The sequence below is a fragment of the Culex quinquefasciatus genome, chromosome 2, assembly GCF_015732765.1.
Source record: "Culex quinquefasciatus strain JHB chromosome 2, VPISU_Cqui_1.0_pri_paternal, whole genome shotgun sequence".
NCBI lineage: Eukaryota > Metazoa > Arthropoda > Insecta > Diptera > Culicidae > Culex > Culex quinquefasciatus.
In genome coordinates, this window is record NC_051862.1 from 78,212,542 (window position 1) to 78,233,831 (window position 21,290).

The 21,290-nt window shown below is 38.3% G+C and overlaps 2 protein-coding genes and 1 long non-coding RNA gene across 3 annotated transcripts; all 3 read left to right on the forward strand.

The window, feature by feature from the left end:
- Nucleotides 1–934: 934 nt before the first annotated feature.
- Nucleotides 935–2,143, forward strand: LOC119767865 (salivary glue protein Sgs-3-like). The gene is made up of 2 exons (XM_038257592.1): nucleotides 935–1,620; nucleotides 1,680–2,143. The coding sequence occupies exons 1-2, from the start codon at nucleotides 1,005–1,007 to the stop codon at nucleotides 2,081–2,083; spliced, it is 1,020 nt and encodes a 339-aa protein (XP_038113520.1). The 5' UTR covers nucleotides 935–1,004; the 3' UTR covers nucleotides 2,084–2,143.
- A 2,567-nt stretch (nucleotides 2,144–4,710) lies between these two features.
- On the forward strand, nucleotides 4,711–10,646 carry LOC6040076 (probable chitinase 10). Its single transcript, XM_038250445.1, has 3 exons — nucleotides 4,711–6,100; nucleotides 10,140–10,241; nucleotides 10,305–10,646. Exons 1-3 carry the CDS (start codon nucleotides 4,790–4,792, stop codon nucleotides 10,557–10,559), a joined length of 1,668 nt encoding a protein of 555 aa, XP_038106373.1. The 5' UTR covers nucleotides 4,711–4,789; the 3' UTR covers nucleotides 10,560–10,646.
- A 9,634-nt stretch (nucleotides 10,647–20,280) lies between these two features.
- Nucleotides 20,281–21,289, forward strand: LOC119766641. The gene is made up of 2 exons (XR_005277028.1): nucleotides 20,281–20,569; nucleotides 21,157–21,289. It is a non-coding gene; the product is annotated as an uncharacterized LOC119766641 (long non-coding RNA).
- Nucleotide 21,290: the final 1 nt, after the last annotated feature.

Genomic DNA, 21,290 nt, shown 5'->3' on the forward strand with positions numbered 1-21,290 from the left:
ACCCTGCCTCGAGATATGGCCATTTAAGTGATATTTATGTACTTTTTTGAAGCCGGATCTCACTTAAATGTATGTAAACTATGTTCGGATCCACCATCCGACCCATCGTTGGTTAGGTTATCAAAATACCTTTCTAACGAGTCCAAAACATTGAAGATCTGGCAAACCTGTCTCGAGATATGGTCACTTAAGTGATGTTTATGTACTTTTTTGTAGCCGGGTCTCATTTAAATGTATGTAAACTATGTTCGGATCCACCATCCGACCCATCGTTGGTTAGGTTATCAAAAGACCTTTCTAACCAGTCTAAAACATTGAAGATCTGGCAACCCTGTCTCGAGATATGTCCACTTAAGTGATATTTATGCACTTTTTGGAAGCCGGATCTCACTTAAATGTATGTAAACTATGTCCGGATCCACCATCCGATCCATCGTTGGATAGGTTATCAAAAGACCTTTCCAACAAGTCCAAAACATTGAAGATCTGGCAACCCTGTCTCGAGATATGTCCACTTAAGTGATATTTATGCACTTTATGGAAGCCGGATCTCACTTAAATGTATGTAAACTATGTCCGGATCCACCATCCGACCCATCGTTGGATAGGTTGTCAAAAGACCTTTCCAACGAGTCCAAAACATTGAAGATCTGGCAACCCTGTCTCGAGATATGGCCATTTAAGTGATATTTATGTACTTTCTTAATCCGAATCTAAAAAATAGATGAAATTTGTGTACAACCCCATCAAATCAGCCATTGTTGGTAATGAGTGAGGAAGGCTCCAACCACATAGGTGGATTAAGTTAGTTTTTAAATTGATTTCACCATACCTACCTTCGTTGCCTATCACCCAACTGAGCGCAATTTTCAAAGTTATATATTTGATAGCGAGTGGTGTTTTCATTTCAGAACTCATGTAAAGGTCGGTCACATGAAACATGTTTACAGCGCAATTTCTGCACCTTTATCAACTTGTGATAAAAAAGCAATCATTTTATATAAATGTCTGCACACATTTCTAGGAAAATTCAGTTATTGCTCAAATTTAGTTTGTGTGAAAAGGTAATGAAATACATCATTCTCGTCACTGCCCTTTTTGGGATTTACACTAACGCACAAGCACCGTGCAATGGAGGCTGTTTGTCCAACTGTCCGGAAGACAACCGGTGTCCAGCCACAAATCTTCTAGAAGCTACGCTCTTACCTCACTTGTTTGACTGTTCAAAGTTTATCAAGTGCGAGAATGGACACGGCTGTGAACAAGACTGCCCGCCGGGACTACACTTCAACGAACGGGAGAAAGCCTGCGATTGGCCTGGTAATTCTTGCTGCGATCCGTCCGTTCCGTGTGGTCCTCCTGCTACGGCCGATCCTCCCACAACAACCTGCGAAGCCAATCCCAACTGTCCAGCGGTGAACCCTTTGCAACCGGTTCTGCTGCCCCATGTTCAGTGCTCCAAGTTCTTCAAGTGTCACAATGGAAACGCTTGCGAGTACGATTGTCCCTCTGGGCTGCACTTCAACGCTAGGGAATTGACGTGTGATTGGCCATGGCGAGCGTGCTGCGATCCAGCGGTTCCCTGTGATCCGTGCCCAACCTGCCCACCACCACAGGATAGTAAGTAAGAGATCTAGATGTTAACAGACTTGAACTTAATATCTATTCATATATTTCAGCTACCACAACGACAACCCCAATGCCGACCACCCCTACCCCAACAACCCCAAAACCAACCACGCCAGAGCCTACGACAACAACTCCATTGCCAACCACTACAGCCGTACCAACCCCCGATCCCACGCCAGGAGACTGTCCGGTTTGCCAGATGAACTGTGAACTAGACACGCGCTGCCCGGCCACGAACATTGCAAAACCACTCCTGCTTCCGAATCCGGCCAAATGTTCCGAGTTCTTCAAGTGTGAAACTGGCCGTGCCTGCCGCATGATTTGCCCCGGTGGGCTGCACTTCAACCAGAAGACCGAAGTCTGCGATTGGCCGTGGAATGCGTGCTGTGATCCGGCGGTAACGTGCGTCAAGTCGTGCATACCGGGGGTGACCTGTCCGCCGAGGGTTGGTTAGGTTATCAGCATGCATGATTGTAACCATATAGGTTATTGATATTTTTTTTAATAAAAACGAAATAACTCACAACATGACAAATTTCATTTCTTTTTTTGCGAACAGAAGATTTTTTTCTGACCGGGACCGTAGTGTAGGGGTAAGCGTGGTTGCCTCTCACCCAGTCGGCCTGGGTTCGATCCCAGAAGGTCCCGGTGGCATTTTTTGAGACGAGATTTGTCTGATCACGCCTTCCGTCGGATGGGGAAGTAAATTTTGGCCCCGGTCTAACCTAGAGGTTAGGTCGATAGCTCAGTCCAGGTGTAGGAGTCGTTTCCCTGGGTCCAGTCCCGGTGGAGTCGCGGGTAGGCAGTTGGACTCATCCAAATCCAAAGGTCGTCAGTTCGAATCCCGGGGTGGATGGAAGCTTAGGTGTAAAAAGAGGTTTGCAATTGCCTCAACAATCAAGCCTTCGGACTTCAAGTTTCGAGTAGGAATCCCGTAATCGGGAACGCCAAGGCAATGCTGTAGAGCGAATAATTTGATTTGATTTTGAAGATTTTTTTCTCTGGATGTTGATTAATTTTTCAAATAAAAATCCTTCTTATATCAAACCTTTGATATCAAGTTACCTTAACTGTGTTGAGCTGTTAATTATAAGAAAACAATACATTTTTTTGAGAGATATAAATAAAAGGATTCGTATCGTTCCTTTGTAACTTAACATTCTAGCTCGGGTAGCTCCACGTATGAGTTACGAATTGAGTACGTAATATCTAATTAAGGCTGACCAATATTTATTAAAATATTATTGGAATCGGAGGAAAAATGGTTGAAAAATCTCTTGCAATAAATAACCTCTTCTAAAATATTTTTACAGAAAAAAAATGTGAAAATACAGATTAAAGATCATTTTTCATTTTCATTCATTTTGTTCAGCAACACGAACAGTCACAAAAAAAAATCCTTATCCATCAACCTAAAGCATACCAGACCAATAATTTTTGTTTACAAAGTTATTGTATAACCTAATATGTTGGTTGAGGCATGAAAATTTCAAAATTGTTGGAAATTTTTTGTTTTGTTTTTATTATAAAAACGTTACTTAATCCACCTTTAGGTGGTTGGTGCCTTCCTCACATTAATACAGTCAATACATTCAGTAAAAATAGCAACATTCGCCCTTAACATGTTTAACAAATCAACTTTATTACTCATTTCTTTTGATAGGGTTCGCAGACCTTCAATATTTCTGGCTCATCGCAAGGTCTGATAAAAAACCTATTCAACGATAGTTCGCATGGAGGATTCAGACAATATTTCTATCACAATACCTGAAATCCGGTCTCCAAAAAATGTATTAATAACACTTAAGTGCTAATAACTTTTGTTAGAGTTGTCAGACCCTTGATGTTCTAGGCTCATTTGGAAGGTCTTTCGATTATCTAACTAACGACAGATTGCATGATGGACCCGGACATCATTTTCATTGAAACATCAGAGATCCGGCCTCCAAAAAGTGTATAAATAACACTTAAGTGCTAATAACTTTTGATAGGGTTGTCAGATCTTCAATGTGTTGGGCTCATTGGAAAGGTCTTTTTAATACCTTTCTGAAAATATATAACATGATAGGTTTTCCTGCAAAAACCACCCTTTTTACAATCTTCCGGACATGAGCCAAAATCATTTTTTAGCATAACTTTTGAAGTAATTAACTAAACTTGTTGATTTTAAATAGAGACCTATGGAACCCCAAGACGGATCGAATGAGTCTAATACGGTCAAAATCCGTTCATCCAGTCCAGTGATAATCGAGTGACATTTTCTTTGTCCACCCACCTACACACATCCACACAGACATTTGCTCAGAACATGATTCTGAGTCGATATGTATACGTGAAGGTGGGTCTACGAGGTCAAATTAATAAGTTCATTTTTCGAGTGATTTTATAGCCTTTCCTCAGTAAGGTGAGGAAGGCAAAAATAGAACCAATTAACTAAACTGTTTCATTTTCGTTCTCTCATATTTAAATGACGCAAATGTGCAAAAAATAACCTCCAACTGACAACCTTTGGATTGCGAGTCCAACCGCCGCCAGCGATTCCACCGGAGTAGGCTTGGTTTGGTGTGTTGTTTGTACTTATGGCATGGAGACGACTCCTACATCTGGAATGACTTAACGGCCTAACAAACAAGGCCGGGACCGACATTTTACTTCCTCATCCGATGGAAGGTTGCAGCAGATGGGAATCGAACCCAGAATCATCCGCTTACCAAGCGGACAGCGTAACCATTCGGCCACGCACTGCTCATGGACTCATATTCGACAAATTCTCACGGGAAACTTCAAATCTCGAGAAACCTCACCGGTATTGACCAGAGGCGCCGGTATTGACCTCTCAAACAAAATAGTCGGATCAATCCTGCTGCAGTTTTTTGTTCGTTGCTCGTATTTATTTTATAGCTTCCCAAAAATTTTATCGGATTCTGACGCTAAAGCCAGGAGCATCGCATGATATCACTTTTGAAATATTTCCGATTTGATTGATAGCTGTGGACTTCAACAGCTTGATTTTGATTGATGGATGTCCCAAAGCTGTTTGAATTGTATAAATTGGGCCACTTTGATGGTTTCTTAGACAGTAGGATTTAGACATTCATATTTTTGGCGAGTGAAATAAAGTTTAAGAGAAGCAGCGTGATTGGATATACAAACAATAGAAATGGTCAAGTTTTTGCTCCTGCTGGCGCTCGTGGTGGCTCCAGCGGCCGTGGTACAAGGATGTCTAACGTGCAGAGTTGTTGTATGTTGGCCACACCCTAGCTGTCCAGCCACGGACCTTGTTCAAACGTTCCTTCCCCATGCTGACTGTGCGAGATTTTACAAATGCAGTAACGGTATCAAGTGCGAAATGAACTGTCCTGCCGGTTTGCACTGGAGTGTAAATCTAGTTCGTTGTGAATGGCCTAATATTGCGTGCTGTGATCCAAGTATTCCCTGCACCCCGGGACCGGCACCTGTCCCAACAACCACAGCGGCACCGATTCCGACAATTCCCATTACAACTCCACCGGCACCAGTAACAACGACAGCGGCGCCAATTCCTACAATTCCTATAACGACTACACCGGCACCAATCACGACAACAGCGGCGCCGATTCCAACAATACCCATAACGACTACACCGGCACCAGCTCCAATCACGACTACAGCAGCGCCAATTCCAACAATTCCTATTACAACAACGCTGGCACCTACTCCAATACCCACGATTCCTCCGATTGGACCAGCTCCAAATAACTGCCTTGCCGATACCAGATGTCCGGTGAACGAGAATCCAAACAACCCGACTCTTATACCGCACGAAAGAGATTGCAAGTACTTCTACAAGTGCGCCAACGGTGAACGTTGTCCGATGGAGTGTCCCCCGGGTCAGCACTTTGGCGTTCAGCTCGGACGTTGCGACTGGCCCCAGATAGCTTGTTGTGATCCAAACGTACCATGCACGGCTCCTCCAGTCACGACCCTGCCACCTGTGACGACCCTACCACCACCGGGTCCCACAGCTTGCGTAAACGACGCCAGATGTCCGGTGAACGAAAACCCAAACAATCCAACCCATCTGCCGCATGAATCAGACTGTGGACAGTTCTACAAATGCTCACTGGGCCAGCGTTGTTCAGTCACGTGTCCACCTGGACAGCACTTTAGCGTGGCCCTCAGTCGCTGTGATTGGCCAAACATTGCCTGCTGTGACCCGCGGGTTCCTTGCCAATCGGGACCATCCGCCGTGGCCCCTGCAACAACCACAGTTGCCCCAGCGGTCTGTCAGCCGGACATCGGTTGCCCACAGAACGACGATCCCGCCAATCCGCTTCATTTGCCTAACCCAACGTCCTGCTCTTCCTTCTTCAAGTGCCAAACAGGACAAGCTTGTCTCATATCGTGTCCACTAGGACAGCACTGGAGCCGGCAGCTGAACCGCTGTGACTGGCCCAACGTAGCCTGTTGTGACGCTGCCCTTTGCAGACCTTAGGACCTGAGCTCGTCTACAGTGAACACATGTAGTTGGCACAATAAAATAACGGGTCGGTTAAGTTGAATTCCGATGTGATCCAAACGATTTAGTTTTCAATTCAGTTTCAAGCCTTGTGTGAAATTCAGTACACCAACCCGAAAGAAATGCTGCACAAATTGTCTGCCTGAGCTATTTATCAAAATATGTGCAAAGAACGCTCAACAACTGAACGTGTTTAAACTTGTCAGCAATTTGCAAAACTAGATTAAGCTTCCAGACGAGCTAAGCAGACGCATGATGTTTAAGATCCCAAGAATCTCCTTGATTTTGAGTTGTTAAAAAATATTATTCTGGCACCTTCAACCTCATGTTTCCACATAACTTCGTTGTTTTTGTTCAAAAAATTCAAAATCAAATTATTCGCTCTAAAGCATTGCCTTGGCGTTCTCAATTGCGAGATTCCTACTCGAAACTAGGTGTTCGAAGGCTTGATTGTTGAGGCAATTGCAAACCTCTTTTTACACCTTAGCTTCCATCCACCCTGGGATTCGAACTGACGACCTTTGGATTGTTAGTCCAACCGCCTACCAGCGACTCCACCGAGGCAGGACCCAGGGAGACGACTCCTACACCTGGACTGAGCTAACGACCTAACCTTTTTAGGTTAGTCCGGGGCCAACATTTACTTCCCGTCCGACGGAAGGCGTGATCAGACAAATTTCGTCTCGAAAAATGCCACCGGGACCGTCTGGGATCGAACCCAGGCCGACTGGGTGAGAGGCAACCACGCTTACCCCTACACCACGGTTCCCGGCAAAAGTGAAGTTAAATAATTTAATAAATGTCTTAAAATGATCTTAACTGCCCCTGATCGCATAAATGTCCCTTATGCATTTTCATCACTTTTGAGATATAGATACAGTTTGATTCAAAATGGTATGCTTTTTCAGAAAATATACAATAATATCCACTAGGGACCATTCACAAACCACGTGGACACTTTTTGAAATCTCAAACGCCCCCTCGTGGACATTTATCCATACAAAAAAACCTTTTTGGATGGAGCGTGGACAATCGCCAAAAAAAATGTGCTGGGTCGCACCGCCCCTCCGTCACGAGATATCGAAAAATTAAGCTCGGATTCGTGATCTGGACAAAGTTATCATTTTTTTTTTGCCACAAAATCTGTCACCATTTCCTGATGAATATTATCATCTTTTTTTTCTGTGTAGAACAACAAAAATCCTAACATTTCCAAAAGTAGAGATCCACTTAACTTACAAAAATAAAGAAAATTTTGTAATTGGGCAATAGTTTTGCTTAAACATCCAATAATTGCTTGTTTTGATCAACTTAATTGCAATTTTTTGTCAATCATGAATATATAAATAACTGTTTTCTTACGTTTAAAGTACCAAAGTTCACAGAAGAAAAATGATGATAATATTCATCAGTAAATGGTGACAGATTTTGCGTAAAAAAAATGTGTAATTTTACATCAGGAATTGGTGAATTTTCATCAGTTTTGAAAATGTCCATATTATGAAACCATAAGAATTAATAATGAATCAAAACTATAGGTTATTAAGCTTAAATGAAACACCATAATTGATGTTTGAAATGATATTTCTTGGATATTTCATAGCAACAAGTCAATAACAAAACTATTTTTTTGTAAATAAAATGTGTTGTTTTATCAGCAACTGTAAATAAACCTATTGTTGAACAATTCCAGCAAAAATCAGAAATTTTTCTGGTACTTTTGTAACCGACCCTCTCCGAGGGGTCTTTGACAAACTTGAAGGAAATTAAACTGGAATATAAATACATGCCACTTCCATGAGATTTTTCAATTTTTATGTTGAAAAGTTAAATTTGAAGGTGATGTCACGATTTTTTTCGTTCAAAATTTTTGAGGAATAGCCTAAAAAATGCAGGATGGTATGTCTCTCCTAAAAAAATACAAAAATCATTTACGTCAACCGAAAACCAAAAATCAAAAAGCTCGTCCAATTTCCTATAAGTTTGCCTTTAACAGCATTTGAATTGGATGTATGGGCTCACAGAGATGACCTTAATTACATTGCTCACAACTGAGAATAGTATATTTTTTCAGTGTGGTAGAAACCTGGATAGTAAAAAAGCTTACGTAAATATTAAAAAGAGTCAAATTCAAAAACTGCCAAGGAAAACATATAGGAAATTGGACGAGCTTTTCGGTAAAAATATTTTCGAGACTGAAAAATCAAGTCTGTCATTTAGACATTGCAAAAAAAAAACCAAAAACCCTGTTTTTTCAACATTTTTATTTTTAAACCACTTTAACTTCACAAGGATTGAACATAGGACAATGGTCAATATGGAGACTTTTATGTAAAATTGTCTGGGAAATCGATTCCCACTATCGGTTTTTGAAAATTTTGACGTTTAGGCCATTTTTCAAAAAAAAAAAAACAGTTTTAGTAAATGATTTTTGTATTTTTTTAGGAGAGGCATACCATCCTGCATTTTTCGTGAGTCTTTTTGTCACATTTTTGGTTATTTCCTCAAAAAATTGAACGAAAAAAATCGTGTCATCGTCTTCAAATTTAACTTATAAACTTGAAAATTGAAAAATCTCATGGAAGTGGCGTGTATTTTTACTTAGTGTATTTTGTTCAGAAATCCCGTCCAATTTCCTACAAGTTTGTCTTTGACCATTTTTTGGTACGATGCAACGGCTTAGAGTTACAGTTATTTTTAAATTACAAATTAACAAATATATTTAAATTACCTACGCCCTTCTCAAATGTCATTTTCGAGTACAATTGCCTCCATATCCAGGTTTTTAAGCGATGATGGCGTTCGAATGTTGAACGTCCGAAATGTCAAAATCGCACAGTAGCACCAACATTAGAAAAAAATGCGGATGTCATGCCATGGCACACTTTTTTCGTAATGTTGGTACCACCGCGTGATTTTGACATTTCGGGCGTTCACCATTCGAACGCCATTTTCGCTTAAAAAGCTGGATACACAAAAATGGCGTATATAGGCCTAGGATAAAATGTCTAAAAAGTGTTATTGAAATCGGAGAGAGTCGGGTACAAAAGTACCAGAAAATTCCTGTATTGAGCTGGAATTGCTCTGTTTTGTTTTGGTTATCTATTTGACTAATTTATATAGAAAAAGTTACTAAACAATTATCTTTTTTTTTTTTCATTTATAGGTCATGTTAACATTGAAAATCCATGTTTCGATTCTCCAAAGTTCCTAAGAATCAGGGATGGAATAATCGCAAAACAATCAATTTCGCTTGCGAACTTTTCACCCGCGAAAGAGAGAGGAGGCAAATCACGCAAAAGAAAATCGCTCCCGAATTTCTCTCAGAAAATAAATCTGCTGATGATTTTTTATGAATTTGCTTGTCAGCACCACTTAAATATTTTTTTTTTTTCACTTTGTTTACCCACATTGCCCATCTACAAAATGTGACAGGTCAATTTCCGACGTGTAACGTTACACTTGCAAGTTTAGTTGTGAAAAAGATGATCCGCCGAATAATCAAGATGATGATTTTTTTAGATTCTTTTTACCGATCTTTCGTGCGCGAGAGAGGAGAGCATGCACCCTTTTGATTTTTTCTCTTGATAAACATCCAATGATTTTCTTTTGATGATGATTATTCCATCGCAGCTAAGAATCTTTCGGATGATTGAAACTTCGAATAATCGAGTGTGGACTGTACACAAATGTTTAGGAACTTTTTTTTTAGCTAAAAGCGAGATAATTTAATTACTATATTAAACCTAGCATGGCCTTTTGCTTCGGTATCTTATCAATTCTCCTGCAATCATACGTCATTAGATCTCTTAAGTGATAAAAACAGTTTTCCATTAAATTAACAATCTGGCATTCGAAATGCAATCACCTTATTGAAAGTTCTGATTCTATAACTTTTATCATTCACGCCACTCGTAAACAAGATATTGACCTGCTTCCTATTCAGCTCCTATAAATACTTCACTCAACCGTTTTGAAAGTATCAGTTGACCTGCAAACGTCTCAACGATAAACAGTACTGCTTCTCCAAACTATCGCTGCCATGAAGTTCTTGATACTTTCGGTTATGGTCAGCCTGGCCGCGGGCGCCAGCGTTCCCTATGCTTATATCCCGGTAAGTCATCTCCGAAAAAAAATGTTCTCTTCCTCCTTCTCAAACCACTGTTTTCTTTCGTAGGAATGTTCCACAGTTCCCCAGGGCCAGAAGCTTGCTATTGGAGATTGTCGTCAGTTTGCCATCTGCCAACCGGTTGGCTTGTCCTTTGTCGAAACCTGCCAGGACGGACTCGTCTACGACTCTCGTGTCGATCGCTGCGAGTGGCCGGAGAATGTGCCCCAGTGTTACGCCAACTACTACAACAACGTCTACCAACAGCAGCAGTACTACCCACAGCAGCAGCAGCCGTGGTACCCCCAGCAAAACTGGTGGTAAATGTTGCTAATATATCTTGTAATTTCTAAGTGTGTTACTTCAATAAATTGAACTAACGAATATGCCGAAGGTGGCCTCTTAACCTAAGTACAAGTTTTTCTTGTTTATCGCTTGTATTCAACGGTTATATTTGGAATTGTCAAAACCTCGAAGTTCATACAGCGATCTCAAGCCAAACCAGCAGGATCCAGATCAAAAGTGTTACGATATGGCTCCAACTTGGCATAGAAGAACTTAGGCCAAATTAATTATACCCTTTTTTTGTTGACAATTTTAAAAAAAAATCATATGCCCGGAAAAGCTGAACCAATTTTAGCTCGCCACGTTGCAAAGGAAAGGTGATTAGGTGGGCTAAAAGTACCATGCTTCTCCATCATAATGAGTTCCCAGTACATTTCTCTGGAGACGCATGGTGCTTAGGGTGCCCAGAATATGGGACTGAGGTAAAAATTCTATGGGAAAAATCGAAAAATTGTATGAAAATCCAAATATTCTCAAAAGTGAGACTCTCAATGGAAATTTAATGCCCTACAACTTTGTAGAACATACCAGAGCTATAAAACTCGATCTTGAGAAGTTATTAGCGAATTAAAAAAGTTATTTTTGTATGAAAAACTTTTTTTTTCACCAACTTCATGCTCGGGTATCAATGTGTTAATCTCAATCGATTTCGCACAGATGCTTAAAATAACCCTTTTTTTTGTTCAAAAAGGATAGGGATCGAGGTTTCAAAAAATGTGTTTACATGGTTTATGGATGGTCCCGATGAATAAAAAAATATTATTAACACTGGAACGCTTAACGCATGTCCTACTTACACGGACGCCCAATCCTCACAAAAAAGTTGGAACGGTAACTTCAACTCGCTGGTTCTCGGGCATAACTCAATCAATCGGGACGATTCTTGTTTCCAGGGTTTTGTAAGAATGTCTAAAATTTCGCAGAACTTGATTTGAAAAAATCTGTGATTTCTGCGACAGAAAACATCGTTCCACCTTTTTTGGCGAATTTATTTTTACACGCGAATAAAACAAGTTGGAACGATGTTTGTGTGCGCAAAAATTACAGAATTGAACAAATTGAGTTCTGCAAAGTTCCAGGATTATCTAGACATCCTAACAAATCACTGGAAAAAAAGAATTGTCTTGATTGGGTGAGTTATGCCCGAGAAACAGCGAGTGGATGTTACTGTTCCAACTTTTTTGGAGCCTTGGGCGTTGGAATGATAAAAAATGTGTTTTTACATATATCCGAAATTTCCGTTTCCAAGTGATTGGTGCGCTGGAAGTGGGGACGCGAAGTCGTGATTATTCAGGTTATTTTTTTGTGTGTGCTTTTGTTTCGCTATTGGTATGGGGTGAGTGCGTAATTTGTAAAGGTGGTGTAAAAAATATTCGGAGTGAAATGTGATTCTTTTGTGTGTTTTTGGTCATAAATTGTGTGTGTCTTAATTTATTTTTTTGTGATTTTCAAAGCCCTTCCTATATCATCGTTGATCGGAAGGCACGGCGTCGGGTGGATTGTGTTTAAATTTTTCGAGGTTTTAATTATTTGCGGTGAAAAAGCCATTTCTATATAATGATCGAAAGACGCACTGACAATTTGGATCGTCGAGTTAAAAGTGGAGCAAACAAACTGTGTGTGAGTGATTGTGTGTGCTAGCCAGAAAGACCTTCCCATAGCACCGTTGCACTATGGGGTATTTCCATATAAGCGAGCGGCCAAAAATATTTTTTTGCTTTTTTGTGACTTTTTTGTGTTGTTTGTATTTAGTATAATGAAAACAAATGAATTTTGATATTTTTCCAAAAAAAAAAATTATTTTTCGATTTTTTCATATATTTGAGGCCACATGCATTAAAGTGGTGAATTTTAATATTCTTGCTCTGTCTATTTGATGCACGGAATGGCGGTTTATGCTATGTTAAAGTTTCTGATTTACGTTCAATCTCCCTCCCCTTTTTCTTGAGTTAAAATCCACCTCTCTTGAAGACCCCCCTTCCCTCCAATTAAAATTTGATTTTTGCGGTATTTTAGAATTTTAGACGGTTTATTTTATGGAACATTGTATGGATTCTCGTCCACGTTTTTGGTTGATCCACTTGCAAAATTCACGTTTTCCACGATAAATTCTTCTAAATCAAAATCACTATGTAACCGATTGTCGTTAGATTTTAAAAAAGAACCTACAGAACAGCATGCGTAGTTTTTCCTCTGTGGTTTTTCCCTGAGTTGATCATGTGATGGTTCTGCAATGTTGTAATTCTTACAAATATACTCGAAAGCAGTTCTCACGTTTTCAGAATAGTGCTTCGTTATATCGTACAGGGACACTACGGTATTATTATCCATACTTTCAAAAGAACACAACAACGAACTGATATGAATATTCGACGAATCGTTACTGTAAAATACTTTGAATAGAAATTTCTAATTTTATTAAACGTACCTAAGTACCAACAAAGTCATGAATATCAAATCATTTTCAAAACATACATAGCAGGTACGTCATTTCTGCCTCCGCAGGTAAATAATGCGATTTTAACCAAGCGTATACGCGAAATCATTAATTTTCTTGCAAGAATCAAAATGTTCAAAATGGCATAACTCAAAAAGTGCACATAAGTGCACTTTGAAATTTGGAGACAAGTTAGGACATGGTTCAAATTTTAAGCTGCAAAATTTTCAGATCGCACAAATGCACACAAAAAAAGTACTCCATTAACAAAGTTGAAAAAAACTAAATTTTGAATAAAAATCCATCTTTTTTTATTTTTATTATTTTTTTTAGCCTGTAAAAGTGTGTTTTGTAAAATGTTATTGAAAAGTTGAATCAATTACCTTTCTGAATATATATAATGATGCAGAAAAAATACAATAACAGCTACACAGTACAACTATGAAAAATAATCATTTTTTTGTCAAAAAACATGTTTTTTCTTACCATTTTCGCCTTTGAAGGTCTGCAATTCAGTGAATTTTGAACCTACAACTTTCAAACTCCGGATTTTTCTTAGTTAGAATGTTTATTTTCGAAAAAAAAAATACCAAAAAAAAATTAGAGTATATCGGTTTTTCCATTTATGGCCGCCTGAAACCCCATAGTGCGTTGCTCGGAAGGCTCGCCGACGGGTCTGTTATGAAAGTCCTCCCCATAGCGCCGTAGCTCGGGAGGCATCGAAAAGCCAATAGGGTACGTTATCCATTAGTGGACCCCTTTCCTATAGTGGACCCTCTGAAGGGTTTTTAATGGAAAATTCAATAAAATCACAATTTCAAGCGTGTTGTTGTCTACAAATCTTTTATTTGGCATGTTCAGCATCATTTAGAACAATGTTGACTGACATTGAATTGTCCTTTTCACCAAAATAAGTGTTTAGAGTTCGACATCTGAAATCAGCCATGGCCACTAGCATTTTCACAACAAAACTGCATTTATATTTTATGATTGAATTAACCATCCAATCATTTTTTGACTGATTATTTAACTTCATCAAGTCGAAGTAATGTAAGTTTAAGGATATTTACTAAAATAAAGCGAAGAAATGCAATTTTCTAGCAAAAATTATGGGGGTCCAATATAGGACAACGAAAATCCAAACTTTTCCAAAAGTGGACCCCTGTTAATTAAACCTTCAAAAATGATGAAAACTGTGTATTCAAGCAAAAGTTTTTCTAAAACATACAATAAATGCTTGTTGTTATCAACCTAAACGCATATTTTTTCAATTATGAGTATAAATATAGCTGTTTTCATGTTAAAAGTACCAATAATGGTGAAGCCGTAAGAATTTATAATTAATCAAAACTATAGTTAATTGTACTTAACTGAAGCACCATAATTGCAGTTTGAAATGATATTTTATAATAATAAATCAATAACAAAACATTTTTTTCCAATAAACATGCGTGGTTTTATCAGCAACTGTAAACAATTCTATTGTTTAGTTTCGGTCAACCATTTATGTAATTAATATGGAAAAATTTGCATCAAGATTACTTTTTTAAAATTATTTTTATGTTTACAGTGGTTTTTGAGACGTTTTCTCTGATCTTTTTCGGAAATAGCTGTGTTTAAATGTCTGTTTGGTTTTTTGTTGTTTAAAGCCAAATTTGTTAACAAAAAATATTTGTTTATGATGAAAAGTGAGCAAAATCCATCTTTTATTCATTATATCTATCATTAGACCTACACCATACATCAAAAAATCAAATATCGGTTAAATTTGGTATAAAAATAACAGTTTGCCTATAGTGGACCCGGGTCCACAATCGGATTATGGACCCGGGTCCACTATAGGAAAAGGGGGTCCACAACAGGCAAAAAAAAACTTTTTTTCAATTGGCTATTTTTCTGCTCAAAAACAAATAACTGATGAAACAAATAGTCAAAATTGTTCAAAAGACTTCAGTTTTCATTGTTTTGTACAAAGGGTTATGAAAAAGTGCTTAAAATATTAAAAATTTGTGAAAAATGTGCTTCGGCTCTACTAGGGGGTCCACTAATGGTTAAAATACCCTACCTTATCCTACTAACCCAAAAAAATATTAATCACGTGATGCTTGAAGGAGATGCTGTGGATTCAACGGTCTCAAGCGGTATCAACAAGTATATAGCGAAAAACTGTGTGCTTGATGAGTCTGCAACTTCAACTATCGGACTAACATTCCTCCCTTTCGTTGAACTGCCATTTCTCTACAAAACTCTTAAAGTTTTAAGGCATTCAAAAAAAATAGACTTGTTCAACGATATTATTGAAGGATCAACTTATATAATATCGTTGAACAAGTCTATTTTTTTTAATACACTCAAAAAAATATTCACGTTGAAGTTACGTGAAAAGCTATGTGGTAATTTTCCACTAGAGTTTTCACGTAACTTCTACGAGCTCACTCTAGTAGAAATAGAATATGCTTGGCCAGATCATTTCACATTAATTCTACGTGTTTCACACGTAAAAGCTAAATGAGTCAATCGATAATATCAACATGTTTGTTTTAGCAAATGTTATTAGAACTTTGTATTAGTAGATTTTGCTGTTTGCTTCACTTAATTTTATTTTTTCGAATAGAAACTAGGATGAAATCAGTAAAATTTGCATAAACTTGTTTTATTTATCAATATATTTATACAAACATTGAAAAGATCTCGTAAAAATGTAATTTGCTGGAAACACCGATGAGACGTCATCGGATGAGACTTTTCCTCCTGTCCTGAGGCTGTGATCAACAAATTGACCGCGATCTCCGCCAGAAGGATCCGAGTAGTTAAGACCGTTGGCCACGCGCAGAATCGCCACCGGTGGCCAGTGCCTTGTGCACCACGTTAACTACTACTCCTACTCGGTGGATTCGCACTTGGCCATCTGCATGCACACGGCAAACCGAATTGAACTGCCTGGGCTCATGACTCGTGCCAACCGGGGATTGTTAGAGATGGCCCAGGATGGCCAGTTTGGGTTCCTGGAAATGGTCGTGTTGCCGGCGCCCAGCGATCTGAAGTCGAACAAATGAAAAAAAAATGTTACAAAAGTTTGTTTACATGTCTGCTGTGAGGAAATTTACCTCTTCAAAACTAGCTGACTGCTGATGGCCAAGGCCTTAAGAAAGTCCCGGCGTATAAACCTGGCTCGGATTGTCTGGGTTCACGACATTTTCCACCTCGGGATTGCTGGCGATGTCCAGTTGCAGCCAGCAGGCCTACTACCGATCGCCTTCAATTTTCTTTACTAAAATAATCACGTAGAAATATGACCGATATGGCGCAGTCGAGTCTCGTTTAAGTTGCATTTCAAAACACGTGAAAGCTACATGAAAAAACCTAGTGGAAAAATACCATATGGTTTTTCACGTAACTTCAACGTGAAAACATTTTTTTCCCAGTTCACTTTCACATTATTTTTACGTGTGTCACGTAAAACGGACCTAGCGAGGGGAAAATCGGAGTTACGTGTTTTTTCACGTAGCATCAACGTGTGGATTATTTTGAGTGTACCTTAAATCGGGGTGATATAATTTTATTTATTTTTCAAAGATTAGAGTTCATTCTAAGTGTAATATTTGGTTGAACCAGGGGGATGCTGGGCAGCGAATGACCACGTTGGTTAAAGCTGCCATAAATAAATAAATGAACAACAACAGGGGTATGCTAAGGCCGCCATCTTGGGTGATTGAGATTGATAACACGCGCAAACTGTGCACAGTGAAAACTGAAATATTTTTTAAAATAATAATTCAATTTTTGTTATAAGAATTACTGTAGTATAAGTCAAATGACACAGTAGTTAAGATAAACGTTGCATTTGATAAAAGTACAACTTTAAATGAGGTCATCGGCCCGATGTATGTATGTATGTATGTATGATCCCCATACCCGCAGGCAACTTGGTCCTGGAACACATGTGAGCGCTAGGTGAACAATTCGATCATCTTTTACTCCATAATCTGTACACCCACGTGCATAAGTTTTTTTGCACGAATTTTAATGCTACAAATACCGGCGCGTAGAATAAAATTATTTCTTCCGCCCCAAGCGCCGGAAATTTGTAGCGGGTGTAGGGACACTTTGCATAGACGCCCTTGCTCCCATCACGTCACTGAGGGTATGGAGCGACGAGAAATTAATAAGCATGCCCCCCCAGTCGAACCTTCATTAGAGAAGCAGGCAATCCACAACTCACAGCGAACGACCAAGGGAACACCCTACCGCGTATATAGTAATAATTTTGCTTTGTTGTCTTAAGTGATGTGTGTGTGTGTCAGAATAAATGAAAGAATACTTGTTTTATAAAAAGAACGAGCTCACCAGTTGATATCTTCTTCAAAATCAGCTTCTCTTCAAGCGTCTCGCAAGATACACCTAATATCGAAAGGCCGGTCCCCGCAAGGGTTTCCAGAAGCGGGTATCACTTGCCAGTCTGCCAATTAATTACTCAAATTACTGGTCCAAAATGATTAATTACATACTTTACTTAATTACTTTTCACTACAATAAAAAAACATTTAATTTAAATTTAAGTATTCATTTCCTCGGTTCTAAACTAAATTATTTATAAATAGGTCATTCGATAGCTCTTTCAAAAATTATGCTGTTTGTTTTTTTTTTGTACCAATCTGGATATTGTGAATTTCGCGTATAATTTTTATTGAAAATAGCTATAGGCGATCAAACGTCAAAAATGCCCCGCACTAGAGGGCGCTGAAACTTTGGGTGATGTTTACATAATATCCTACAGCGAGTTAATTGGTTTGAAATTTGGAATTGTTTTATTTTGTTATAAAATTGACATTAGTATTTAATTATACCATTTTCAGGTAAAAAATAAGTTGCTCAATTGATATGAACAATAATATTTGTGGCTTTATGGCCAATTTAACCTGGTCATAATCATAATTCGAAATTCAATTATGTTTCACGTTTCAATCAACCTTTCCCCAAAAGATGAAAAAATACTGTACTGCTTTACTTCAATTTATGATTTTTAATATAATTAATTAATAATTTAAAATTGTTTTCAGTTTATTGCAAGCCGAATGCCATTAAAATATTGAAGTTGTTGGAAAAAAGGCCCCTTGATTTTTCGAGCCAAAAAAAAAAATGCTATGACAAATATTTGCAGCGGCTCTTCATGAAAATTGTGAAATTCATCAAAATAACGTTAAGTTTTAAAATGTTTTTCAAACATTGGTTTGACATTCCTTTGCATATTTTGCAAAATCCGTTACTGAAAATACGAATAATGTGAAATGTGACATTTACATTGGATTTAATTTCTGCATCTGAATATTAGTCTATTTTGATTTCGCTGAGTTTGATTTTTAACATTGAAACATTTGTCTCAGAAATATTTGGAAATTTTTCGGGAAAATAACATAGCTCTTAATAGAAGGATATTACAGGACTGTCAATTTCTGCAGATTATGAAAAAATATAAAATACATATTTTATTTTTATGATTTTTAAATGGCTATCACTTGAAATCTTTGTTTTTATGAATGATAATTAGGTACATTTTGGTTTTAAATATTTGATCCACATAAACTTCAAATAATGTTGACTGCCTATCAGAAGGAAATGCATAAAAAATTAATCAATTCTAATGTAGCTCCTGCAAAAAAAAAAACATATTTTTATAATTACTTAATAAAAATGAATAGATTTCGGTTTCACAAAACATTTTTCGCTGGGTAATATGTCATGGCGTTGCCTTTTGTTGTTAGTCAGCTTCGATAAACAACATGATAAAAATACATTTTAGTAGAGTTTTAGGAGAGAACTATGGTGAATAAGGCCTTCGCCATACAGAACCAGTCTTTTTTAATCTTTGTGTTTAATTCTTATTTGAAATTAATAAAATACTGTTATAATAGATTATATATAAAAAGTAAATAGTTTCGTTGAAGAAGTACAATTAAAAAAAACAATTACTTTAATTACTCAAAAATTACTTTAACTATCAATTAATTACTTAAAATTACTCTGATTACCCATGAATTACTAAGTAATTAAAATATTACTTAATTACCAACTAAAAATCAAAGTAATTATTAATTACTTGCCAGTCTGAGGCTTTCCTGGAAACCCTTGGGTCCCCGGTTGGGCTGCTTCCGATTGCAAACGCTCCACTCGTAATCTGCTCCATCGTTCTTCTTTTTCTCTTTTTGTCGAAACAGTGGCAATGTAATCTCCCCGCTGCAACTGTACTCCACCTTAACCGGTCCCACGGCTCCGATTCCCGTTTCGTTCCTGGGATTTTGACTTCGACAAGGTCCAACCACGCGGAGATGGACTGCGCTCGCCACCTTCCCAATGCGCGTTCCAGTGTTCTCAGGCTTCCGGAAGTTGTCCATTTTCCGGTCGAACCTTCGTCGTCGGGGAAGTTTCGACGGCCTTCAGATTCCAGTTCCGCAACCTACCCGGAATGAGGTAGGTTGCGGGGTCTTTAAACTGTCCTGCTCTAGCACCCCCACCTGTGCGATCCATCCATCCAGGCCGGTTTAGCAATCCAACATCCAACGGAACAGAACTCAACCAAAAAACAAATCTTGAGAAAATTCCACTTCGGACAGAGAAAAAAACGACAGCGAAAATTTTGTCGTCCGAACACACGCGCAGGTTGCTTCGATCCAATGAGGTCATCGGCCCGATGTGTGCTTAAAATCCAAACTTTAGCAGATTACTTTGCAAATAAATTGATAAAAATCACCTCAAAACCATAAACTAACTTTTAAACGTACATTGCGGTACAATTTTACATAAAAACAATAATTACTTTATGTTCATTTTATGCCTGCAGTTATTGTACTTTTTTTTACAGTGCGCAGTAGCTTTGTTTTGGTTCCGTAACGAACAGCTGTTCTTTTGTGCTGGTGCCGTAATTATCAGCTCCCTTTTGTTCTGGTGCCGAAGTTGACAGCTTGTGTTGGCTGCGGGTGAGCTGCCTGTAGTGAGATATAGATGTCGCCCCCTGGGTTGAACTCAGGGATGCCACATTTGAAGATTTTCGAGCACAGGCTCAATGCTCAAACGTATCGTTTTGCCATGTTATTCGATGATTTTTATTAAAATAATTACTCACGAAAAAGATAACTATGTTTTGCTTCTTTTGCCAAAAACAGATTTGCTAAATATTATTTTGCCATCAAGTTAAATTCATTTGCGTTTTTGTGATGTGCCCGAAAATCTTCAAAATCTGGCATGCCTGGTTGAACTAGCTTTTAGGGGTCTTCCATTAACCGACACAGAAGGTGTCGGAGAATGTCCCACATAGTTGACACACGCTAATTTCTTTTCGTGTTTTTATCAACAAAAAATAAAGCAGATTAGCATAAAAAAGTTTGCTCGAAATTTTTGCAGCCTCTGGAAGCTGGTTGTAAAGCTCAGATCCTTTGTAAAATAGTGTAAATAAGTTCTGCGTGCATGCCTTTTTCCAGTTCTGCAACCTGAGATTGTCAGCTCCACTAGTGTCATGCTCATGGATATCCCTTCCGCATACCATGGCTTCCGTCAAGTATTGTTGTTCCATCCTTCCCTTCATACTGCCGTTCTACGCATAATTGTCCCATGTTCGAAAAAGTGCAACTGAGAAAAACGCGATTGAAATTTTTCGATCGATTTCTGTGTTTCTACGCATAATTGTCCCGTGGGTTCCTATTCGCCCTATGTGTCCCTAATTGCCCCAGTTAGCAGTGTATCACTCTTATTTGTGATCCTCTTGCTAAACAACAAGTAAACACGACATAATGCTACATAAAACTAATGATTCCGTATAACAAAATACTTGGTGGGACAATTATGCGTAGAAGTTAAACGATGGGACAAACAGGCTTGATGTTGTTTTCAATGAGTTTCCGAACAAAGTACCCGATTTTATGTGTTTTTCCTAAAGTATACGACAAACTAAACTTAAAAAAGTTAAGAAGTCAAAATCGTCCAAAAATGACATGGGACAATTATGCGTAGAACGGCAGCATACGAAAAACAAAAACAACCTAATGCATTTTCTCAATATTTCATCACCGTAATTTGTGGATGCAAGTTCAAATCCCACCTGATTCCAGTCTTGTTTTTTTCATATTCTATAATTCCAAATTTCAGGGAACCTACCGAGATACTATCCCTGAACCATCTGCTTGAGAGACAGAAGCCGCAACCATTAAGCCATTCATCTTTAAGCAGATTTGTCATAACATAAATCACTTTTTTTTTACCAAATAAAACTAATAAAAAAC

What these genes read in the sequence shown, in the direction of transcription:
- LOC119767865 (XM_038257592.1), top strand. Translation starts at nt 1,005, where the DNA reads ATGTCTGCACACATTTCTAGGAAAATTCAGTTATTGCTCAAATTTAGT. An exon ending in CTGCCCACCACCACAGGATA is followed by an intron (nt 1,621 to 1,679) that starts GTAAGTAAGAGA and finishes CATATATTTCAG; the next exon opens with CTACCACAACGACAACCCCA.
- LOC6040076 (XM_038250445.1), top strand. Translation starts at nt 4,790, where the DNA reads ATGGTCAAGTTTTTGCTCCTGCTGGCGCTCGTGGTGGCTCCAGCGGCC. An exon ending in ACGCTGCCCTTTGCAGACCT is followed by an intron (nt 6,101 to 10,139) that starts TAGGACCTGAGC and finishes TCTCAACGATAA; the next exon opens with ACAGTACTGCTTCTCCAAAC. An exon ending in TTCCCTATGCTTATATCCCG is followed by an intron (nt 10,242 to 10,304) that starts GTAAGTCATCTC and finishes TTTCTTTCGTAG; the next exon opens with GAATGTTCCACAGTTCCCCA.